A 21,501-nucleotide genomic window follows, 5' to 3' on the forward strand; every position below is an offset into this window, starting at 1 on the left:
TGGCAATGCTGAACCTCACACATCACTGAAAATATCATCCTGTTAATTCAAAGCGAGTCGTTGGAGGAGCTCCACTGTTCAGGTGTTGGGTTATCAGGTAACTCTCCACTTAAGTACAGAAATAGGGACATGGAGATAAGCCCTGCTCGGACCTTGTTGGGAAATTGGGATCAAAGTTGAGAAATGAACTCATGCTCCTGACTCAGCCGGTCATTGTCTGTGTCACACAGGGCTGCCTGCTGCTAGCTGAGTCCCGTTGCCTTCATGCTTTTCACTTTATCACTGGGAAAGAACAAGAAGTCACTAATCTTTGTGGCTGTCATGGCGCCCTCAGATAATCCCAACCAATGACTCCACAGACTTAGCTACTCAAAGGGTGGCCTTGAACCAGGAGCACTGTCACCCCAGGAAGAATGTTAGACATGCAGGACCTTGGGCCCTGCACCTGCTCAGGAGAGTTCACATTTCACAGGGTCTCAGCATCAAGGGTGGGAAGCAGTGAGCAGTAGGCATCAGCTATGGTTTGGATGAGTCACCTCAAAGGCCCCCATGCTAAAAGCTTGGTTACCAGGATAGGGAATGAAGTGAGGCCTTGTGGGAGATCCTTGAGTTATTGAGGACACGCCCCCCAGGGGATTGTGGGGCCCTGGCCCACTTTCTCCCTCTACTTCCTGGATCCAGATGTGAGCACTCACTAAAACACACATTCCTGCCATGATGTGCCACCCTTGCCAAAGGCCCCAAACAAATGGGGCCACCTAATCGTGGACTGAACCTCCTGAATCATGAGTCATCATGAATAGCCTGCATCAGGTATTTTATGACAGTGACACAAAGCTAACTAATACAGCCTCATTGTAAGATCTACCCCATTTGGTGTGGTGTGTATGGGGTAGGGAGGAGATGAATAATTGAAAAGCCACATCCATATTCCAACCTGAGTCTCTCACTGCTGCTCATTGTGAAGGGAAAGTGAGATGTAAGGAAACAGGAGAAATCTTGTCCCACAAAGTGGCTTTGTGGGTTCAGCAGATATCCCAGCATCTGGCCATCGATCTCACCACTTCTCACAGTCATCCACAAACTTGGACCTCAAATAGAGGTGCAAATACTTATGTCTGGGGCCGGGGATATAGCTCAGTGGTGCCACTGCCTGCCTTGCAAGCTCAAGATCCCAAGTTCAATCCCCAGTACCAAAAAACAAAAATTTATGTCTGGGCACTGCTACTTGTTTCTCATCACATCTGCAAGTTGTGCCCTGTGAAGATTCCTCACTGCTACAGCCACACTTTGGGGGTGCCAGGGAGACCCCAAGTCAACCGCCTGGGTGAGTGAGTGAGAATATACCAAACAGCCCCACTCACAGTGACTGAGCTCGTGTCCTCTCCATTGGAGGCCTGGATTCTGAGAATGTAGACGGGCGTGGTTTCATGGTCTGTCTTGGTTACTAGCTGGAGTTCTCCCGTCTTGGGATTAATCCAAAATATATTGGGGTGCTGGGGGCTAGCCCCTCCACTGGAGATGGAGTATGTGATACTGCTCTGGGGGAAGTCCTCATCTGTTGCTCGAACTTGTCCAACCCGGGTTCTAGCTGGAAAATAAAGTGCCTGCCATCAGTCCTAATCAGGTAGGGGTTGGGGTGACCCAGGAAGAGATGTTCTCACTGCCATGGGCAGAAAGGCTTTGGGAGGCCTCCTTCCTGTTCAAAATCTCTGCTGCATTTTATATCTTCAATCCTACTATAGTCAAATAACGCTAATGAGCAGCTCCCAGGTAACTGGAACTATGACCCGAGCACTGCTGTGAAGTGTGGAAGATGGCTCACACCTTTACAGAGAATCAAGGATGCCAATTATTTTGCTACCATAAACAACAGTGCAAAGAACATCCGTCCTCACACACTCCTTTTGGCACCGGTGCTGCCTAAAAGTCTCTGGTATTTTCAACATTTTCTCTAACAAGCATGAATTGCTCTTATAAACAAGATGAAAAAATAAATATTTTTTTAAAGAACTTAGCCACTGATGATTATGGAGTATAGTTTTCAATCCTCTTTCATTTTGTTTATTTTACAAATATTGTTGGTGGGGCTGCTGGAGTTCTGGCTTCTTGTTTTATAGACGCTCTTGCTCATAAACTACTCTCCTCCAGGACAAAAACATTCTCTCAATTAGTTCTGTGGCCTCAGCACCAAGGGTGTGATGCAGAGCTGGTGGTCAAAAATAATTGTCATAAAATCTGTGCAATCATAAAAAGCCTGTTCCCAATGAATGCGCTATTCTCTGGGTAAGGTATTGTTCACTGGGTAAAGTGAGAAATTAAAAGCATTTTCTTTGGACTTTCTTTTTGTGTTTTGTTTTAAAACTTAATTGTCAGGAAATGGAGAACATCAAAAAGAGAGAATAAAATAGGGAAGAGACAATTTTCAAGAGAGTGTTTTGGTTTTGGTGTGGTTTAGGTTTTAAATATGGAAGAAGTATCCCTGGTCTGGAGATGGAAGGCTGTGGGTAAGTCCATTACTGTGGAGAGTTTATGTGCCAGATTATCCCGGAGAGCTAACAGTACACTGAGGGGCAGAGCTGAGAAGCTGGGAGTTGGGAGTCTTTTCTCAATGAGGGAGGAGCCTGCAGAACCCAAGGTGCTACCAAGGGCAAGGAAAAAGGCCTCCGATGAATCTGAGGAGAGGAGAGAGAAATGTCTGTATTTTTAAATGAAGGAAATAGAGAAATGGGGAGTTTTTAAATTTCAGTTCTCTACAGAAAGGAGGATTAGTTGAATCAGACAAACAGACAGGGAAGCAATAGGGGGGTCTCCGAGAAATGCAATTTAATCAACAGTTTTCAAAATCCGAGCTTTCCCAGAAGGATTCTGCAACAGCAAGGACAATTTTTAAAAATAAGAGAGGCAACACACAGGAATCAGTTGCTGCGTACTCTACCACCAAGGCCCTCTGGGAGGTGCTCTGTCTTCCCGGGCAGACATTTGCCGGCAGTCTGGCAGGAAGGCTGGGGTCCGAGTCTCAGAACTTACCTGGTCTTGTCTCTGACACCTCGAACACATAGGATGGCCTCTCAAAGACAAGAGGAAACTCATTTTCTGGGCTTGTTAAGATAGATATGTGGATGTTTTCTAAAAATGGAAATGGAAACAACCTTAAATGGTAATCATTATTCATTAGTTTATTCAACTTTGTTTTTTCAATACTAGGAGTTGAACCAAGGGGCTAGCACATGCTAGGCAAGTGCTCTACCATGGAGCTACATCCCCAGCCATTTAAAAATGTTTTTACTTTGAGACATGGTCTCACTAAGCTGCCCAGGCTGGACTCAAACATGCAGTCCTCCTGCCTCAGCCTCACAAGTAGCTAGGATTACAGGCATGCACATTCAACATTTTTGAAGCACCTTCTGAGTGCGAGCTCTGGGATACAGGTGGACAAGACCTACTTGTTCCTCACCCAAAGATACTTACGGTGGAATTGTTAGCTGAGCCTGACAAGGACAGAGTTAGAGAAATGAGGGAGGAGTGTGCAGTGTGTTTGGGGGGATGTTCTAGGCATTCGCAAGAAGACAGAGGTATAAAACTGCATGATTCACTCAGGGCAACTGCAAGTGGTTTGGTTTAGTTGGAAAAAAGGGACCTGGGAGGAGAGGGGCCAGAACAGTAGCTAACAAGGTGAGCAGCGGCCACATGATGGAAGTCTCTGTGTGCCGAGCCAGAGTTTGCACTTGAACTTGACAGCCGCAGGACACCACAAGGAAGTGATATGATGGTGTCTGCATTTCCTAGAAAAATCATGCACAAACAAGAAAGATGCACTGGAAAGGAACAACACTGAGGCAGACAGACTCTTTCAAAAGAGTCTTAAGTGTTGCAATTCAGCCAGGAAAGAGGAGGGCCCTGCTTAGAGCCATGCTAATGGGATGGGGAGACCAAACACGATTCCTAGAATTGCCTGTGCAGTTTCATCACTGGTGCTCATGGAACAGGCCCATGACATAAATGAAAATGATACTTGCTTTTGTAATAAGGAGGGGCAACATCCTGCACCTGGATCATCACAGTGTACTGATTGCCAGCAGCCAGATTGCTTGGATTCTCATAGTCTAGATCACCAATCAACTGGATTAAAACAGAGAAATTAGATTATACAGAATAAACAATCATATATATATATATATATATATATATATATATATATATATATAGGTTGTTGGATGACACTATGAATGGAGTTGGTGAGACTCTTGGCACTGAGAAAGGGCTGGGCTGGGAGGCGGAGGAGGAGGTGGGGCGGAAGGAAGGCTTTCGGCCACTTGCTCTCCTTCCAGACACTGGACTGCTGCTGCAGACACCCCAAGATGCCACCCACTTGTCCCTGTCCCTCCCGCTCCCCTCCTTCCCCAAGGCCCTCCAGGAGGAGTCCCGTAAGCAAAGGTCTCCCAGGGCTTGCTGGTCACCTTTCATTTTGCCTCCCGCCCCTTGCATGCTATTCGCACCCTCCCTGTCTCATTCCCCTTTGGGTCTTCAACGGTTCTGCGGTGCAGAATCTAGCAGGACACACTGAGGCCCAGCCCTGCTTCCCAAATAAACAAAATGCAGAGTGCAGAGGGCACTAACGTGTCCATAAAAGCACACTAAGCAGGCAGAGAAACTGAGCTAGGTAGGGAAGAATCCAGTCCCTGGCACCCCCAGCCCAGCTATGTATAACAAAACAGTTCCTGGAACCCAGGTAAAATAAAGAGCAAACAGGGAGCACAGGCTCACTATTAAGTCAGTGAGTTGCAGTGGCTCAGAGAGGGGACTACCTTGGAAATCTCTTTCTGTGGGGCAGCAAAAGCATTGTACCTGTCGGACCAGCTTCCCAAATGCCCTTTTGATGATGCAATGACCATAAACTGACCACAATTTTCCCAGAGTCAGCTGGATCCTGTAAAAATCTGCGGCTGCTCCCCACTCCAGATGGCGCAGTGAAGTTGAATGTGTTGTTTGGGGCTTCACTGTCACTATCAAAGCAGAACTTGTTCAGGTCCAGGAGCAATGTCCCGTTGGCCACTCTTTCTGGCACCATAATGCTGAGCGAGAAGACACAATTCAATCATTTCTGTCTTCCAACAGAGACTGAGCGCTCCTTCTGACCTAGACAGCGCCCCTTGATTTCCAGTCGGAAGCCAGGCCTGGGAGCCTCCTCACAGTCTCCCTGCTTCTGCCCTTGCCTCCTTTCAGGTGATTTTAACATAGTTGAGGGAGGCATCCTATTTAAATGTCACGCTGAGTTGCCTCTCTGCTCCTAAGTCCTCATTTCCCTCGAAGTCCTGACACTGAACACAGGACCTACAGGACTCTCTCTGGCCTCCTCTCCTCCTGACTCCTCCTTTGCAGGCTCCTGTCGCCTCCTGGAGCTCCCAGCCCACCCCCCTCCATTACTTGAGGGTCTCTCCACACGCCCCAAGTTCCACCTACAAGGCTCCCGCTGAAATTTGGATGCTGAATGTCCTCCAAGACTTTGTCCCCACGGTGGTGCTGCTGGGAGGCAGTAGAACTTGAAGCAAAGGACCTGTGTGGGGTCCTTCAGTCATGCATCTGCACCCTTGAAGGGGATGTGGGACCCCGGCTACTTCCTCTCCATGATGTGCTGTTGCACCACAGGGCCAAAGCAACAGAGCCCACCAGGGATGGACTGGACTCGTCAAAATCAGGAGCCAAAATAAACCTTTTCTCCTTATAATTCGGTTGTCTCTGGTATTTGTTATTATTTCAGAAAGCTGAGTGATACCTTCGCTCTTCCACTTTCATTAGCCTCTAACCAAATGCCACCTTCCCGGTGAGGCCACCCTATCTAATCAGCAGTGATGCCTGTCCATTGTGCCCTCCCCTGTTCCACTTTGTATTTATAATTCTTAGCACTCACCACTGTTCAACACACTATCACAACACAGCTCGATCAATGAACATGCATTGCACTTACTTTTATCCCAGCCATTGTCTATGTCCCACCTAGAATGAGTGCCACATGGGCAGGGATGTTTGCTTTGTTTTTAGCACTCAATAAATATTTGTAGAATGCGTGAATGAATGCTAGCACTCAAGGACGCAATTGCGAAGACAAATGTAAGAGAAATATAAATTCTACACCCTGCCTGCAGGAGTGTAAAGTCTGGATAGAGAAAACCCCTGTGCCCCTGTGCCTCATCCCCCATGCTTTGAAAGTTGGGAATTCCTCGGTGTGTGTCCCTGGGGCTTCACTGTCACAGAAGGGCCTCCCAATATCCTAGCCTCATTGATTCTAAAGGGATTTATTCAGGGTTGAACGCAGGGGTTCCGTTCTAACACAGCTGAGGAAAGCTGCCAGGAGACTGTGATGAAGGCTAATGTTGTGGCCTTCAATTCATTCGAGACCCTTTTCATGTCTCTAGGATTCTATTCCTCCATCCATAACATGGACATGAACTGTGTCAGTTAGCTTTTGCCACTTAACACACCAGCCCCAAACTTGGTGACTTCGGGCAGGGATCGTTCACCATTTCTCACAATGCTACTGGTTACCCAGCAGTTCTCTTGGTCCCAGCTGGACCCGGCTGTTCTCTTTGGTCCCTGGCAGCTCCCCCTACCCAGGGCTGGAGGTCTAGGATGGCCGTGCTCCAGTGGCTGGCAGAGGGGAGGCGCTCGCTCTATGCTTTCCTGTTGTCCCTTCTCCCCAGGAGCTGGTGCAGACTTTCATGTGGAATCTCAAGCATCCAAAAGTAGCGAGAGGGCAAGTCCCAAAGCACAAGCACTCTTTGAGCCTCCACTGTGCCATGTTCGGGGTGTTCCAGTGGCCAGAGCAGCTTCCGAGGTCAAGCCCAGGTTCCAGCAGGAAGAGGAGCATCTCTCGGGGAGGAGCAGCAAAGTCACATTGGACAGGAGCTGCACAGACAGCGAGGGGTCTGGGGCTGGGTTTTACTGTTACCATTGCTTGGGGGATCTTGCTTCGTTTCATTTTTGCTACCTACCTCAATCATATTTTGCCTTGGCAGAATTTCTTGCAAAAGTATATTGTGGCTATCAGAAGACCTTGTGCCATGGGCTGGCATCAACCACAGCCCCACACTCCAGTGAGGCCACGTGCCAATGACAGATGTGGCAGAGGTCTTAGGACAGGCTCTTTCTGTCCCTGGATAGCTGACTCTGGCTTCCAGACTCAGGTGCCCTCATCGGCCATTCCTTAAACTGCGTGTGGCCAAGAACATTTTCAGCCACTTTCTGTCTCTTTCCTTTACGCAGGTCAAACGTACATGAAGGACTGAGGACTCCCCAGCCTTGTACAGCCCTTGCCCATTTTCTTCCCCAGGCATCTCCCCTAACAATAGAGAGAAAAGGTTTGCACATTTAATCGTCTCTTGGCAGCTGGTTCCTAGGACACTCAGAGTAACAAGCGTTAAGTTCTTTAATCCTCTGTACCTTTTTCTCCAACCAAATCGTGGCCTACCTGCGTTCCACAGCCTCGCTTACTGGTGCCTAACATGGGGTCTGAGCTCCCTCACAGTGGGGCAAAGGCCCACACCAAGGCTGTCTTGGCTGCTGGAGGCGACTGGGTCTGCTTGCTGCAGAGGAAGCTGCATGTGTGCCTGTGTCTCCCTATCACTCCTGGGTTTTGGCAGATCGAGTTCCTGCATTCTCACTGCTGCCTCAGTAGCCCAACACTGAGGTTTTACTTGTAAGCACTTAAAATACAGTACTGGAGGGGAGTAAAATAAAACAGATATCATGTATTAAACGCCAGCTGCTTGCTCTCTCCTCACAAGCTCCCGAAAAGCACCCCTAACCCCTCATCTCCACGAGGTTTGTGCTCGTCCTCTTTTTACAGGGGAAGGAAAGCCAGTTCAGAGTAGTTTCCTGCCTGACCAAGGAAGCGAGCGCCTCCAGACGTGGACCTTAAGTGAGCATCCAGGCCCATGGAGGGACATTTGAGATGTGAGCCTTGATTACAACTCTGCAGAATCGGGGAGATGGCACCAGCCAAAGAATCCTGGGTCCTGAAGCCAGACATTTCAGGCGCTGCAATAAAGCCTCTGCCCTTGACCCCTCTGGGCTGGCAGCCACCTTTTCCCCTGTCTGGTGACCTCTTCCTTCCTTCCTTCCTTCCTTCCTTCCTTCCTTCCTTCCTTCCTTCCTTCCTTCTTCACTTCCCTCCTTCCTTTCTTTCTCTCCCTCTATAGTTCAGGCTGGCCTTGAACTCCCAGCGATCCGTCTGCCTCAGTCTCCAGAGTACTGGGTTTACAGGACGTCCTTTCAGCGTGTTCTTTCCTTCTTCCCTGACACTCTTGTCTTTTACTCCTAAGCGCAGGACGCCTGCATCTTATCGTGGCCTCGGAGCCACTGACCGCGGGCCCCTGCCTGCAGAAGTAGCTGCACCAGCAGCACGCAGAATCGCCGCCCTTGCTGCCCCTGCTCACAGTCAGCTTGAGAAGCGCCAGGCAATTTACAGCCGGAGCTAGGCTGTCTCAGCGCCTTGGACGCCTTGCTGGGACCCTGCGCTCATTCATCACCAGCCTGGGAAGCCGCGGGCCTCTGGGCTGAGGGCCGGGGCCTGCAGCACCCCGCGGAGACAGCAGGGGGCGCCCGCCGCCTCCAGGCCTCCCTCAGTCTCTCCGGCCGCCAGGTCTGGACCAGGAGGCTGGGCCCCTAGGCGCTGCCCACCCACTGCTGCCTGCTCTGGGACAATGTTAGAGAGACTGGCAGCCCCGTTTCTGTCCCCCGTGTGTGCCTGGCTTTGCCACAGTGGCATGGAGAAGGGGTTAAGGATAGGGGGTGCCGCTGTCCAGCTGCACGGGAGCAGGGGACACAGACTGGGCCCTGAGAGGGAGGACTTCCGCTTCGGGGCCTCTTTTGGCTTTGCTAGGAGGTCTGGGAATCACTGTCCCTGGAAAAGCCCGGAGGTCAGGCTTGACCTCGTGTAGAATCAGCTTCGGTCTTACACACAATTAGTCCAGCTACTGACTTAGGGTTGGCCTTCAGGGTGAATTTGGAGGGAAGCATGATGGGCTTGCCCTGGACAGGACATTCAAAATGTGATGTCACCAGCTGGCTGGAACACATCCTGCAAACTGTCCTTGTCACCTCTGGGGACTCTGGGCTATAGAAGCCAGACGTGCCATGAACAGAAGGGAGGCCTCTCCAGGTACCAGATGCCCAGAGTTCTTACCCCTGGGTCCTCTTCCTCCAGAGAAGCAGGGGAACAGGAAGAGAAGGGGACCTAGGAGGGCAGATGCCAAGAGAAGAATTTCTCAGGATGCTCTAGGACCACCCCAGAGTGCTGGCATAGACTTAGATTTTTAAGGAAAGGGTAAGTGCGACTCTGCAAAACATCTCCACTCCATCTCTAGGGCCTGGGCTTCCTTAACAGTTCAATTCATGTCTGCAGTGGTGTGGAAGTCCTGATCCTGGCTCCCCATGGCAACCATCCCTAACCATTTCAGAGACTGAGGTGTAGGAATGCTTAGGTGGGGAGCGGAGCCTCTCACACACACCATCTGGCTGGGACTGAGTTCATGGGGTCTCAGCAGGAAGCAGATGGCAAATTAGGCTAATTCTAGAGGATGAGAAAAGGGATTCTCACCAAGGTGCACACAGGGGACATGGACTTCTCAAGGAGTGGAGGACGTTACCATCCCCAGACCCAGAACCCCGGGGCAGAGTGCTATGTGCAGGCCACTGCTCCCTCATAGGAGCTGAGCCCTTCAGAGGGTGGAAGCAGAAAGCCAGGTGACAATAACCCTGATCTCACTCTCCCCCTTTCTAGGCCTCCTCGCTGGCCAAAGAAGCCCCATAAGGCAAGGAAGCCAGCCAGTACCCTCCTCGTGGGGCACACGGCAGGGTGGAAAGTAATGGGCAGATGAGGGATTCGTCCAGCACAAAGTGCAACTGTTCTGATTTCAGACTCGGCTACATGGATTCTCCAGCTCTATGCAGGGTGTGTCCATTGGGAGAACTCCAAGACATTGATAAGCATAATAAAGGAATTTCTATTTCTACTGCTCACCCCAGACTATCTTTGTCTGGAGCCCTTTGTCCTCTGGATGGCTGTACTGTGGATTTATTGGCTCTGTATCCAAAGTCACCTAGCACAAACTTGTAAAACCAAAGATAAACACAAGAGACTTTCCCCATGGAGACATCTGAGACACACACCTGCTCTGGCTTCAGCCTGGCTGCAGACACTGGGTACCCTTTTGGCGAGGGTCACTTCTGAGGTACCACCTCCCCCAGAGCACCCCCCTTCAGACTCCCAAGAAATAAGACACTGGCTGGCACAGAAACTGCAGAGATGAAGCTAACTCGGGGAATCACTAGTCTTGTGGCTTTTTAATAAAATAGTAGAAAGACAATACTGTTGGCAAGGAGGCATATTAACCCAGAATCACAAGGGACTTTGTTTTAAAATAATTGTGAATAGATTGTAAGACAAAGAACAAGTCAAAATACACAAAATAATTCATATCCCACTTGTATGTGCATCTTTCCCTTTTATTTATATGCAATTAAGTTGTGTACAGTGAATTAGATCCTTTGTTTTGTTCTACGTAAGTACTTGCTTTGATTTATTCATATTACTGATGGTACATTTCTCTGGGAGTTCCTAGTTACTAATCCCGAGTCTCAGGCATCTATTATAACTGCTAACTAACAGCACTGTCTTATCGCTGGTAGCAATAAATAAAGAAAAGGCACAGCCCAGAGAGGGCCTAACAAGTCCCTGAGGTACTTTTCACCAACAGAGCAAAATAAAAAATAACTCTCAACAGAGTTAGAAGGCAGAGAAAGGAAATAACGAAGAGGAAGGAAAATGAAAGTGAGGGAAAGGAAAAGAAGGATGAAAGAAAACCTATGAACGAAATAGGACAGTTCAAATCTACCTATTGCCATGTGTCATTTCCCCAAGTGCCCATAATTCTTCTGTTCTTCCTGAACTGTACGGGGAAAGCTAAAGGGCTAAGGGCCATCATAGGGGAAGTGTCCAGCATTCATTTCCAAATGTGCATACCTGAAGGTGAACTTGCTGCAGGTAGCTGGGTTGTCATTGACATCTTCCACAATGAACGTTATCTGGATGCGGTTTTCCTGGCCCCCGGAGGGTCTGTCCCTCACCAGAACTTCCAGAGAAATGGTGGGATTCTGTCTTAATTCACCTGCATCTCGGTCCATCCTCTGGGCTACTTGGATCGTACCAGTCACTAAGAGGGCAAAGGTTAGAACATGATCCTTTGAAGACAAATGAAGAATCAATAAAGGTATTGGAGAAAATTGGAAAAGGCCATGCCATTCTAAGACGAGGACTGGCTCCTAAGAGAATATCCTCTGTACAACTACGGTATGGTTTATATCTAGCTGCCCCTCTAAAGCCTCAGGAAACCATAGGCAGGACCATTAGGAGGTGCCTGGATGATGAGGGCTTATAGCTGACTCGCTGTTAGGAGGTGGAGTTTGGTTTTAATGGCAGGTCACTGTGGTGTGGCCTAGAAGCCTGTATGTCCCTCCCTGGCTCCTCCCTTCATGCTCTGCTTCCTGAATGCCATGAGGTGAAGTAGTTCTCCTCTGCCATACCCTTCTGCTGTGCCTTGGGGCCACTATGGACTGCACCTTCTACAAACTTGAGCCAAAATAAACATCTCCTCCTTTAAGTTGTGGGTGTTAGGTATTGTGTTTCAGTGATGAGGAAAGTGACTAAGCCAACATACATTTAAAAAATAAAACTTACATCCGTTCCTGTGCTAGGAACTTAGTGGAGTAGCTGCCCTGATCCTTCTAAAATGTTTCCCCCTAGACTCCAGAGTTGGGCCTCTGGCCACAGCTGGGCCATAGGTGAGAGAAGTGGTAGATGGCCAACCCCAGCTTGACCCACAGGGGTGTCTTGTTGCAGAATCTGTAACTAGGAGACTCTTGCCGGGAATCAGTCCTGTCAGCAGGGGAGCCACAGGTGAAAGGCTGGAAGTCTAGAGGCTGAGCTCCCTGTGGCAGCACTGGGCCTGCCCCTGCTGTGTCCTGATCAGCTAATGCCTTCTTGTTTTGTTTTGTTTTTGTGGTACCAGGGATCGAACTCAGGACCTTGTGTTTTTGAGGCAGACGAAGTACCACTGAGCTCAATCCCTGGCCAACTAATGCCTTCTTATGAGCTACTCACATCCTGTTGATGCACATCCCTACCTTTTTCCTTTTCCCATGGTTGGTTTGATTTGGCCTTAGTTTCTGTTAATTGCAATCAACATCTTAATAAATATGCCCCCCAACGTGTACAGATTAAACGTTCAATTTGGCAGCACCTAAGGGACAGAATGGTCAGTCATGGTGTCCCTCCCTACACTGTTGGCAGAATGAGGCCCTCAGTGCCCGCACTCTAGGGTGTTCACAGGCGGAGCATGGCTACTGCCTTTGCCGGCCTCTCCTGGGAAAAACTATCCTTTGCCTTCTGATCAATGCGCCGGGAACACACCGTCTTCTGGGATTGTCTGCGGCCGGCAGCCACACGGTCATGGCAAGTAAAGCCCCTTGGGTTCCTGTGGTCCGGACTGATGGAGGTAGGATTGTCTGGTAGTGGCTCCGAGGCCAGGCTCTGGAATCAGCTGGCTTGGATTGGAGTCTCTGTTTTACTACTATCAGCTGTGAGACCCTCGGCACATCACCTAACCTGTCCAGGTCTCTTCCCAAGCCTCAGTTTCCTCTTCTGTCAAATGTGGATCATTGCATTCACTGGGTTGAGTACCCAGGGAGGTATGCACATGGGTCACTCTGCGTAATACCCGGTATGTACGAAGTCTCCAATAAAAGTGGCTATGACAGAAGGAGACTCTTTCTCTGAGAAAATAATCCCAGCAACCCAGCAGACTGAGCTGGAGCACTCTGTCCAATGCATCACTACTGGCGCTATTTAGCACCTAAAATGAGGCTGGTCTGCATTGAGATGTGCTTTAAGTATAAAATACACAACACACCTCCAAGGCTCAGTGCCAAAGAAAATAATGTAAAATGTCTGGTTCATAATTTTAGATGTTGATTACATGTTGAAATGATAATATTTTGGATCTGTTGGTTTAAATGAAATGCCTTAAGATTAATTTTACCTTCTTGTTTTTTCAAAAATTTGACTACTAGAGACTGAAATTTCACATCTGTCCTCATTCAGTTGCTGCCCTGGAATAGATTCTGTCTTCTGAAGACTTCAGGGTACCTCAGGGTAGGAATCCATGCTCCCTCAGGTACCCACTTTCCTCAGAGGTGATAGGTTCAGGGCATGCCACCCCTTAACATGGCACCGTGGCGTTTGAGAAAGGGGCAGAAGCAGGAAGGTCTCTCTAACTGCCTCCTGACTTTCTCACCGTGGGAATTCTCTGCCTCTCCCCACGAGTGGCCCTAAGACTTCAATCCCGAGATGCCCCACCTTTCCCAGAGGAAAGGGTCATCCTAGTCCGAATCTGCAGTGCAGGCCTCGCTAAGGCCCCCCAGTTGGTTGCCAATTCAACTGGACACCTTTTGTTCTCCGACCATAATTCCTCAGCGCTTCACTTCTTCATTAACCTCAGCACAGAAATCCAATGTTCCCTGCAGCTTTGAGACTTCCTTTCTGAGAGCTCCCATGTCACATCAAACTCAGATTAAATAAATTTGCATGTGTTTTTCTCGTTCATATGTCTTCTATGGACATAGACAGAGTGTAGAGCCTCAGCCTAAACCTAATCATGGGTGAGAAAAGAAATCTCTTCACCCCTACCAAGGAGCAGGGTCACAGCTGCCAACACTTTGCTCAGCCCCCACACAGCTGCTTTTCATACATTTATCCCCTGGTCCCTAGTGATGACCCTAAACGGAAAGGTGTGCCCCAGGCCAGAGAGATGGTGAAATAGTGTGAAACAATCCAAATGGCTGAATTCGAGGATGCACTTAGAGATGGTCATGTGTGACTCACACTGATTTATCACCAAGTACTTGCTGACTGTCGTGATGGTGTACAGGAGGTGGCCGGGAAAGCTTCCATCATCATCGGGGTCCTCAGCTGTGACATTGGCCACGATGGTTCCAGCATGCAGCTCCTCCGGGATGGAGTACACTCGTGTCGGGCTGGAACACAGCAGACACAGCTAATTCGCAGGGGCACAGGAGGGAGCAGTCTGGGCGGTGCGTAGTTTGGTTAGTGCTAAATATAGCTCTGATCAGTTCGAGTTGCCTCAACACGCTCTCAGGGAGAGCCCGGCAGCTGAAAGGCAGGTGGTCAGCTTTTGTGTTTCCAAAGGTCACATCCCTGTGGCTTCAAAGAAAGTGCCGCGCTGTTACCGTGACGATTTACCCAGGCCACAGTGTGTGACTCTGTGCACGCCTGCCTGCGCCATTTCAGACTGGCCTTCACATAGCTTTTAAAATAGGCAGCCTGCCTCTCTGGCTAGCTTCTCTCTTTCTCCCAATGTTTGTGCAAAAAACCTGCCTGAATTCTTTAACAAAATCCATCTGGACATAAAGTCCGGAGCTGCAGGTTCCTATCTGCCATGTGACTCCAGAAGCTGTGCTATCAGGAGCTTAAAGCACTGCAAAGCTCCTCACTTGTAGCACAGTGCCACTTTTTCTTCCTTTCTTCTCTCTCTCTCGCCTCTGAATAGAGAATTTGCACATGGAACTTGAGCACATTTCCAGGGTGCATTGATCATGAAGTCTGCTTCTTAGAACTTGGAACTAAGTCCCCTGGCAGAAGGAGGGGTCAGAGCAGGTCCCCCAGGAGTCATTTCTCACAGGGCTCCCCAAATCATCACCTTACCCACATCCTCCAGGGCCTTTGGAAAAGGCAGAATCAGACAGGATAGAAGTTTTCACTATAGAACTGGATGAATTGAGTAGCTTTGAATGCACCAAGGAGGCTTGCTGCTCTCAATACCTCTTCAGGAAATCCTTTTGCCAAGGGAAAATCATTTTAGTGGGACAAAGAGCCAGTTACCTCTTATCTCCCAGTTTCCTAAATTGGCCTCTTCTCATAAGGGCTCTTCCTTAAGGTGGGGCACACACGACCTTGGATCTAAATAACTCCACTTGTGTCGGGACTTGGTGTTCTGAGCTGTCCAATAATCCCCACTAGGTAGATAGGACCGCAGGAAAGGGAGACAGAAGGGAACTTCTGTTCAGAGTCAGGGGCAGGCAGAGAAAGGCTCCTCCAGCCCTTGCCAAGTGCTCCAGGAGCCAGGCCCCTTGAAGGGGACTCGTCAGGCTATCAGCGACAGCATGGCTCCGCAGGTCAACAGCAGCTCTGGGCTGCCCCAGTAGTGAACCTGGCAGAAAAGAGAATCTATAGTGTACTTGGCTTTGGGATCCAAGGTCCAGGTCCAGGTATACTATCTTTCAGCATGAAGGTCTCCAAGCTAAGCTCTAGCCAAAGCAGACAGAGGAAACAAACACATTCCCACACTCACCTCCCCGTATCCCCTGTGGTGTGGAAGGGTGGAGATTCTGGGTGACAGAATGGCTCCATGCTGGTGAGTGAGCACTCAGTAGGTGCCTAAGGTGTGCATGCCATGGCCAGGCACAGGTGGAGAAGGACTGAGAGTCAGCAGAGGAGTAGGCAGGAACAGAGAAAGACCTGTCTGATTTGGCCGACATCTAAAATAAGGTGCTCTGCAAAAGCAGCAAGCACTGTGATTGGGTAAAGAGCATGTCAGGGGCTTCTGCAATGAGCTCTTGACTTTAATAATGGCAGAGTCCTAGGGTGCACATCCTGAATCCACAAAGCTCGAAGCCGTGTATCACCACCCAGGGACAAAATGGTGAGGTGGTTTCAACAACAGAGACAGCACCTGCTCCGGTTGCATTGATTGCAGGCATGTAACCATTAGGACACATGGAAGGGCTGTTTCTACATTCAGCGCTCCCACATTACCCAAACTCAGTATACCTGAGTCAGTTCGGTGATTTAGTTTTACTAATCCTGGATTTATGGTTAGCGCTAGCACTGGTTTGGGGGAAGGGGAGGAACTGAAGTCCAAGGGAACCACGCAAGCCCCCAGTTCGGCACCTAGTGTGACCCAAGAGGATGCTTTCGATTGGTGGATGAGGTCGCCCATGACTGCGCAGCCTGGGCCAAGTCAGGAGTGTCCTGCCCCAAGTCCCCTTTGGGGAGAGCAGGCTCCGCAGCCCCATCCTCACCACCATCCACGCAGCACTGTTTGAAACAGTTAGACAGTCACACAGGTCGCAGTCACACAAGTCATGCTCTCCAGGTTCATCCCTCACACCCAGGGGAGAACCAGGAGCTCCAGGCTGACTGAAGGGTACCCCAACCAGCCGAGGTCATGTTGTCTGACTGCTAAAGTCATTTGCTGCATTCTAGAAGAAAGGGTTCAAACCAGGTGATTTCCAAGTTCTGCCCCAGAAGGACTTATTTTCCGTCTGCAACCCCATGAACCTGCTCCTCCACCTCAGAGACTGGGTGCACCGGGAGGGCGTGGAAGAACCTTTGGCTCCAGCCACACAGCTATCTCCTTCTCTGGGGGTTACTGACGAGTCTGTGTCACTGGGCCAATGCCTGTGCCTGAGGCTGGGCCGGGCTGTCACATGCTCTCCATCTGCCTGGTCTCTGCTTCCGGAGCAAGCCTCCCAAAATGCCGTCTTCAGCAGGCACTGGTGCAAGGCATGATGTGCAAGTTCATTGCTGCTGTTGCACACAGTGATGCTCTGCTGCTGGGCGGTGGACAGAGTTCACACTGAAGCTTCTTGGGGTGGTGAGTTTGCAATTTGCCAGCTGGTTAGCCTGGGAGAAGGGTGGCCTTAATACCACCCAATCTTAAAATATTTTTGCAAGCACTTACCTGGCTCTGGGGTCTAATAGATTTTTCACAAATTTTTACATAGCTTTAATTTTAATTGCCAAATAATAATTGTATCCTAATGGCTTTTTGTTGATAGCACATCCCCTGCTGAATTCATTCACAGCCGTGAATGCAGTTACCCCCAGGCAGGTGACTGCTGTTTTTCCTTGGCTGCCTCTCATAGCGGGGCCTGGGGCAGGCAGAATCTCTGGAATCAGAAAGCAAGGCTGTCTGGCGGGCCCTTTGACAGCCCAGAATCTCATCCTCTCCTGAATTCCCATCTACAGCAGGCAGAGGTCCTCTCTTGGGCCAGGGATGGTGCCAGGCCTGTGTTCACAGGCTGCCAAAGGCTGGCACTGTCTGTCCTCACTGCTGCTGCAGGCAGGGGCTGCAGAGCCAGCCAGATGTCTTCTGGGAGCCAGCTTCCACCAGCTTCCAAGAGTGGGCAGGTGCCTTGGGCACCATTAAGACAGATATCTCCTCAATGCAAGGACGACACCTATGGAGTCCTGACTGAGGAAACAGGCTTCAGGACTCTGCTGAGATTAACACTGCACTTCATTGCACAGGTCCTGCCTTGTATTGATTGCCTATGCACACACAGTAGCTAGGCACACACCAGGGCATCGTGTCCACTCCCCACTATGTCCACAATCCCGTGGTGCATGTGAACGTGGGGTGCCAGAGGGTGGGAAGCAAAGTGGGGAAGTAGAAGTCCAGAGGCCCAGATTAAGGACACTGAAGACTTCCTATTGCTGTCTCTCCACTAGCCCGAGTGAAGGGCGTCCCTCTATCTCGTCATCCATGTGTCTGAAGACCTGGAAAGATGGCACCTGCAGCCCAGATTGTCCCCATGCCCTCAGCCTACCTGGTGAAGAAAGGCATCTCATCGTTGACATTCACAATGGTCACCCGGAGCTCTGTGGAGGCTTTGAGGCCTCCGCTGTCCCTCACTTCCACAACGAGGTGGAAACTGCCAGTGAAACATTGCAAGCAAGAAAATCAACTTTGATAGGAGAAAAGGAAAAAACAGAAACAAAGTCTTTGTAAACAGGGAAGGGTGGAGGGGTTGAAGGGAGGGGAGGGGAAGGGGGAAGAAATAAGAAACAAGATATGCCGTGTAAAGGTACAAATTCCTTATGTAAAGGTGCAAATTTCCAATGATGAATGTCATTATATTGTATAGGTAAAATGTACCAACGATTAGAATGAATAATCAATAATGCAAAACAGGAAGAAAAGGTCCAAAGGGGCAGGGGTAGTGGGAGGGGCAGGGGAAAGGAAAGAAGGGAAAGGAAAAATGCTGAGAAATGGAAATGAAGTCTTTGTAAATAGGGAAGGGTAGAGGGCGTGAAGGGAGGGCTAGGAATGGGGAAAAAATAAGAACCAAGATGCATTATGTAAAGGTACAATTCCCAATGAGAAATGTAATTGTGTTGTAAACCTACAATGTACCAATAAAAGAATTTAATAAAAAAAAAAAGGTACAGATTCCCAATGACGAATGTCATCATATTGTATACCTAAAAGGTACCAATAAGCTTAATGAATAAAAAAAAAAAAAAAGAAAGAAAGAAAATCAACTTTGCTGTCCTGCCTCAGAGTGGGAAGCAAAAGAGCCTGTGGGACGGGGAGATAAGAGTCCCCCCTCCCAGGCACCCCTGCTTTTGCGCCTGTGTCCTCAAACCTGCTCTGCCACCCTCCTCCCTGGCCCTAACCCCCACCCATCTCTCACTGTTCTTCACGCCCCCCAGGACCAGTCTGCTTGTGCCACCCCAGTCATACCTCTGCCCCGGAAGCTCTCTGTCCCTGCCAGGTGCCCATGCCACACTCAAGAGGAAACGCACTCCCGCCTTGTAAGTAACCGCCTGGTCCTCACACCTGAGCAGCACCAGGCCTGACCCGGCTCGCCCACGGCCTACAGTGTTCATCACAAGCCCAGCCTCTCCTCAGCCCTGCGGCCCCCATGTGGCCCAACCCCTTCTCGGAGTCACCTCCCCCAAACCCTCTGGGGCTCTGGGCATCCTCGTGACCCCAGAGCGCCTCTCCCTCAGTCCTTTTTGCTGCCTGGAGAAGACGGCTTGGGACCAGAAGGATGCCTTCCCAGTGACTGCCCAGGCCCTGTCTCCCGGGTCCACTGCTACCCAGCTCACAGCGAGGCAGCAGCGTCCCCTCAACTGCAGGTGGCCTGTGGCTGCTCTCTCACGTTTTCCCAGCCCCTCAGATAAACCAAACTTCAGAGAAGGTCATAGCAAGGCTACCTCCTGTGTCCTGCTTCAAAGTCCAATTCTGTTGTGGAGAAGAGGGTGCCATTAGCAGACACGCTGAAGCTCCTTGAGGGAGAAGTCAGGAAATACTAAAAAACAAGGGAGGAAATAGAATTAAGTCAGCACACCTGGACGCCCTTCCCTAGATGTGTTGGTTTCATCCCCATTTTATATTTTTAGCACCTGGGACACTTTTAACGAGTCAGGGTAAAGTCCAAAAGGCAGGTCTCAGACTTAGTGGCTCTACTTACCACACCCCGAGAAGCTGGTCAGTGGCTCCTGCTCCAACTGCTGGGTGTCCAGCAGGCCCTGATCCCCACCACTGTATCCAAGCTTCTGCTTCCAGTCCACGCCTGCCTTTGAGTCTAGGTCCTTACTGTAACCAATGCTGAGTAAACATGCCGCTGCCCGTTAGTCAACAGGGCTGTGCCAAAGAGAGTGAGATCCTGTCTCTACCCTTAAAAAAGCTGACAAGGTAAGGGGAAAAATATGGACACAAGCATCACTGAAACCATGGAAGGGACAGGGAAGAGACAAGTATGACCCGAGAATGGGGTGCAGCAGGCATAGCTTTCAGCTTGGAACCTGGGTTGCCAATAAAGAAGAGCTGTTTTAAAGTTTTGTCCCAAGAATGTCGCCCCTGGTAAAGTGCTTCCTGGGTCTTTGGGTAGCTGAGAGTCTGTCATTCTTGGCCTCCCTTGTGCCGGGCCCAGTTCTCCTAACAGTTCCCTGCCAAGATGGCTTTGGTCTGATGGACCTGGGTCCAAGTTCTCCTCACCACAAGACTGGAGACAAGTCCCCTCTTTGCCTGTCACTTAGAAATGACACCACCAGCTGCCCCTCCGAGTTATGGGGTGATTAAGTGAGAAGGCACGCTTTGGAACAGGAAGGGAGCAGCAACAGTTGAGACTGTTTACATCCATTTGTCTCCAGTGGCGTTAAGGTTAGAAGGTTTCATTATTTCTTGCTGGGATGAGGGATAATCTGTCCTCAAGGCCTTGGAACTCAGATCAGACAATCAGAGCAGATTCCATAAGCAGAGTCACAGCCCCTAGTCTAGAATCGGAGAAATAGTGCCCAAGGTTTCCAGCCCCTGATTAGCTGTGTGATTGCAGCAGACTTCCCAGTATGCGTCCGCACAGAAAATAGATTAAAGGTCTCCTCTGGGGCCAATATAAAGTTTTAAAACCATTTCTAAAGTGTTTACTTTCTGTTTGTTATTTAATAATCTCTTTCTAGTTTTTTTTTTTTGGTACCGGGGATCAAACTCGGGTCCTTGGGCTTGCCAGGCAGGCAGCGGAACCACTGAGGTAAATCCCCGGCCCTCTTTCTAGTTTTAATAAACATATTTTTAATGGGAATGGCAAAAAGACACTTAATAGAAGTCATCTGCAAAATCTCATCATTCTGAGGAAGCGCCTTCAACTCTTTCTTATGCAAATACACAAAATGGGAAGTCGATGTTCTAATCAAAAGGGTAATGTCTTGTTCTTTGCATCTACATGTTCAGCATTTCCTCATACTGTTAAATCTTGTTTTAAAAGCAAACTATTACTACTGTCCTGTTAGACTGTAAGATTCTGGGGGGACTTGGTATAGCTCAGTGGTAGAGTGCAAGGCCCTGGGTTCAACCCCAGCGCCACAAAAGAAAAAAAAAAAAAAGAAAAATAGAAAGAAATATCTTGAGTCAAGAGGGATTTGTTTTATTCACTGCTATGTTCTCCGTAGGTAATGGGGTGTGGCACATAATAAATGCTCAATAAAATTTGTCAAGTGTTAAATATGGGGGTTTCCTTTTTCCTGATTTCCCATCTAATGCAGACCAACATTCTCACCTTAGAAAGTCTGAAAACAACAACAAAAAACCGTTGTGGCAAATATTTTCTGAAAAAGTATCTGTTTGAATGTACTAATACTAGCCTTGGCTATGAAATCCTCTCCAGTTCAGTCTACAGTCTCAATCAATTATGAAAAAAAGAAAAGATCAGAAAAGAAGCAGCAATAGATAGAAAGGGCGGAAGGAACTGCAGAACCAGGGATGTGAGAATTTTCTTCTTAATTTGTTAAGATGATTCCAGGAATCTTTTTTTTTTTTTTTTGTATTAGCACCAGGGTAATTTCCTTTTTCCCTGAACCTTCACGCTTTGTTCATGGGAATGGCAGTTAGTAGTTAGAAAGGAGATAATATCCACAGACTAAAAATATTGTGTCATGTGGCCATTCGCCAGCGATTCAGTAAGGCTTTCTGTAAAATCTGGCGTTCTCTCCCCCTTTCTAAAGGCTTGTTTAATCAAAGCCGCTCCCTTGATATTCATTCTTGGAAAACAGAAATTAAATAAAATAAAAAGCAACTGCCGCACCTCTCTGCCCCAGTGCTGGCTAAGAAAAGTCCTAAGTAATCGGATCAATTCAGTTAA

General features: G+C 49.0%; 1 protein-coding gene across 3 annotated transcripts in view; it reads right to left on the reverse strand.

Annotated features, from left to right (window-relative positions):
- The window catches only part of Cdhr3 (cadherin related family member 3), a 76,095-nt gene that overhangs the window by 27,105 nt on the left and 27,489 nt on the right, over positions 1-21,501 (reverse strand). For all 3 annotated transcript variants that reach the window (XR_002392986.2, XM_021253925.2, XM_004839680.3), the window contains exons 5-12: positions 19,079-19,173; positions 17,686-17,790; positions 13,940-14,091; positions 11,024-11,213; positions 4,904-5,075; positions 4,020-4,122; positions 3,031-3,129; positions 1,365-1,591 (exon numbers count right to left, since the gene is read on the reverse strand). Coding sequence is in view for 2 of the 3 variants with exons in the window: in XM_021253925.2 (XP_021109584.1) it covers positions 1,365-1,591; positions 3,031-3,129; positions 4,020-4,122; positions 4,904-5,075; positions 11,024-11,213; positions 13,940-14,091; positions 17,686-17,790; positions 19,079-19,173 (1,143 nt within the window). In the remaining variant the exon portion in view is untranslated. The remainder of the gene's footprint in view (positions 1-1,364; positions 1,592-3,030; positions 3,130-4,019; positions 4,123-4,903; positions 5,076-11,023; positions 11,214-13,939; positions 14,092-17,685; positions 17,791-19,078; positions 19,174-21,501) is intronic.

The sequence above is a fragment of the Heterocephalus glaber genome, unplaced genomic scaffold, assembly GCF_053883595.1.
Source record: "Heterocephalus glaber isolate CG9 unplaced genomic scaffold, H.glaber_assembly_v1.0 deba00000676, whole genome shotgun sequence".
Classification (NCBI taxonomy): Eukaryota; Metazoa; Chordata; class Mammalia; order Rodentia; family Bathyergidae; genus Heterocephalus; species Heterocephalus glaber.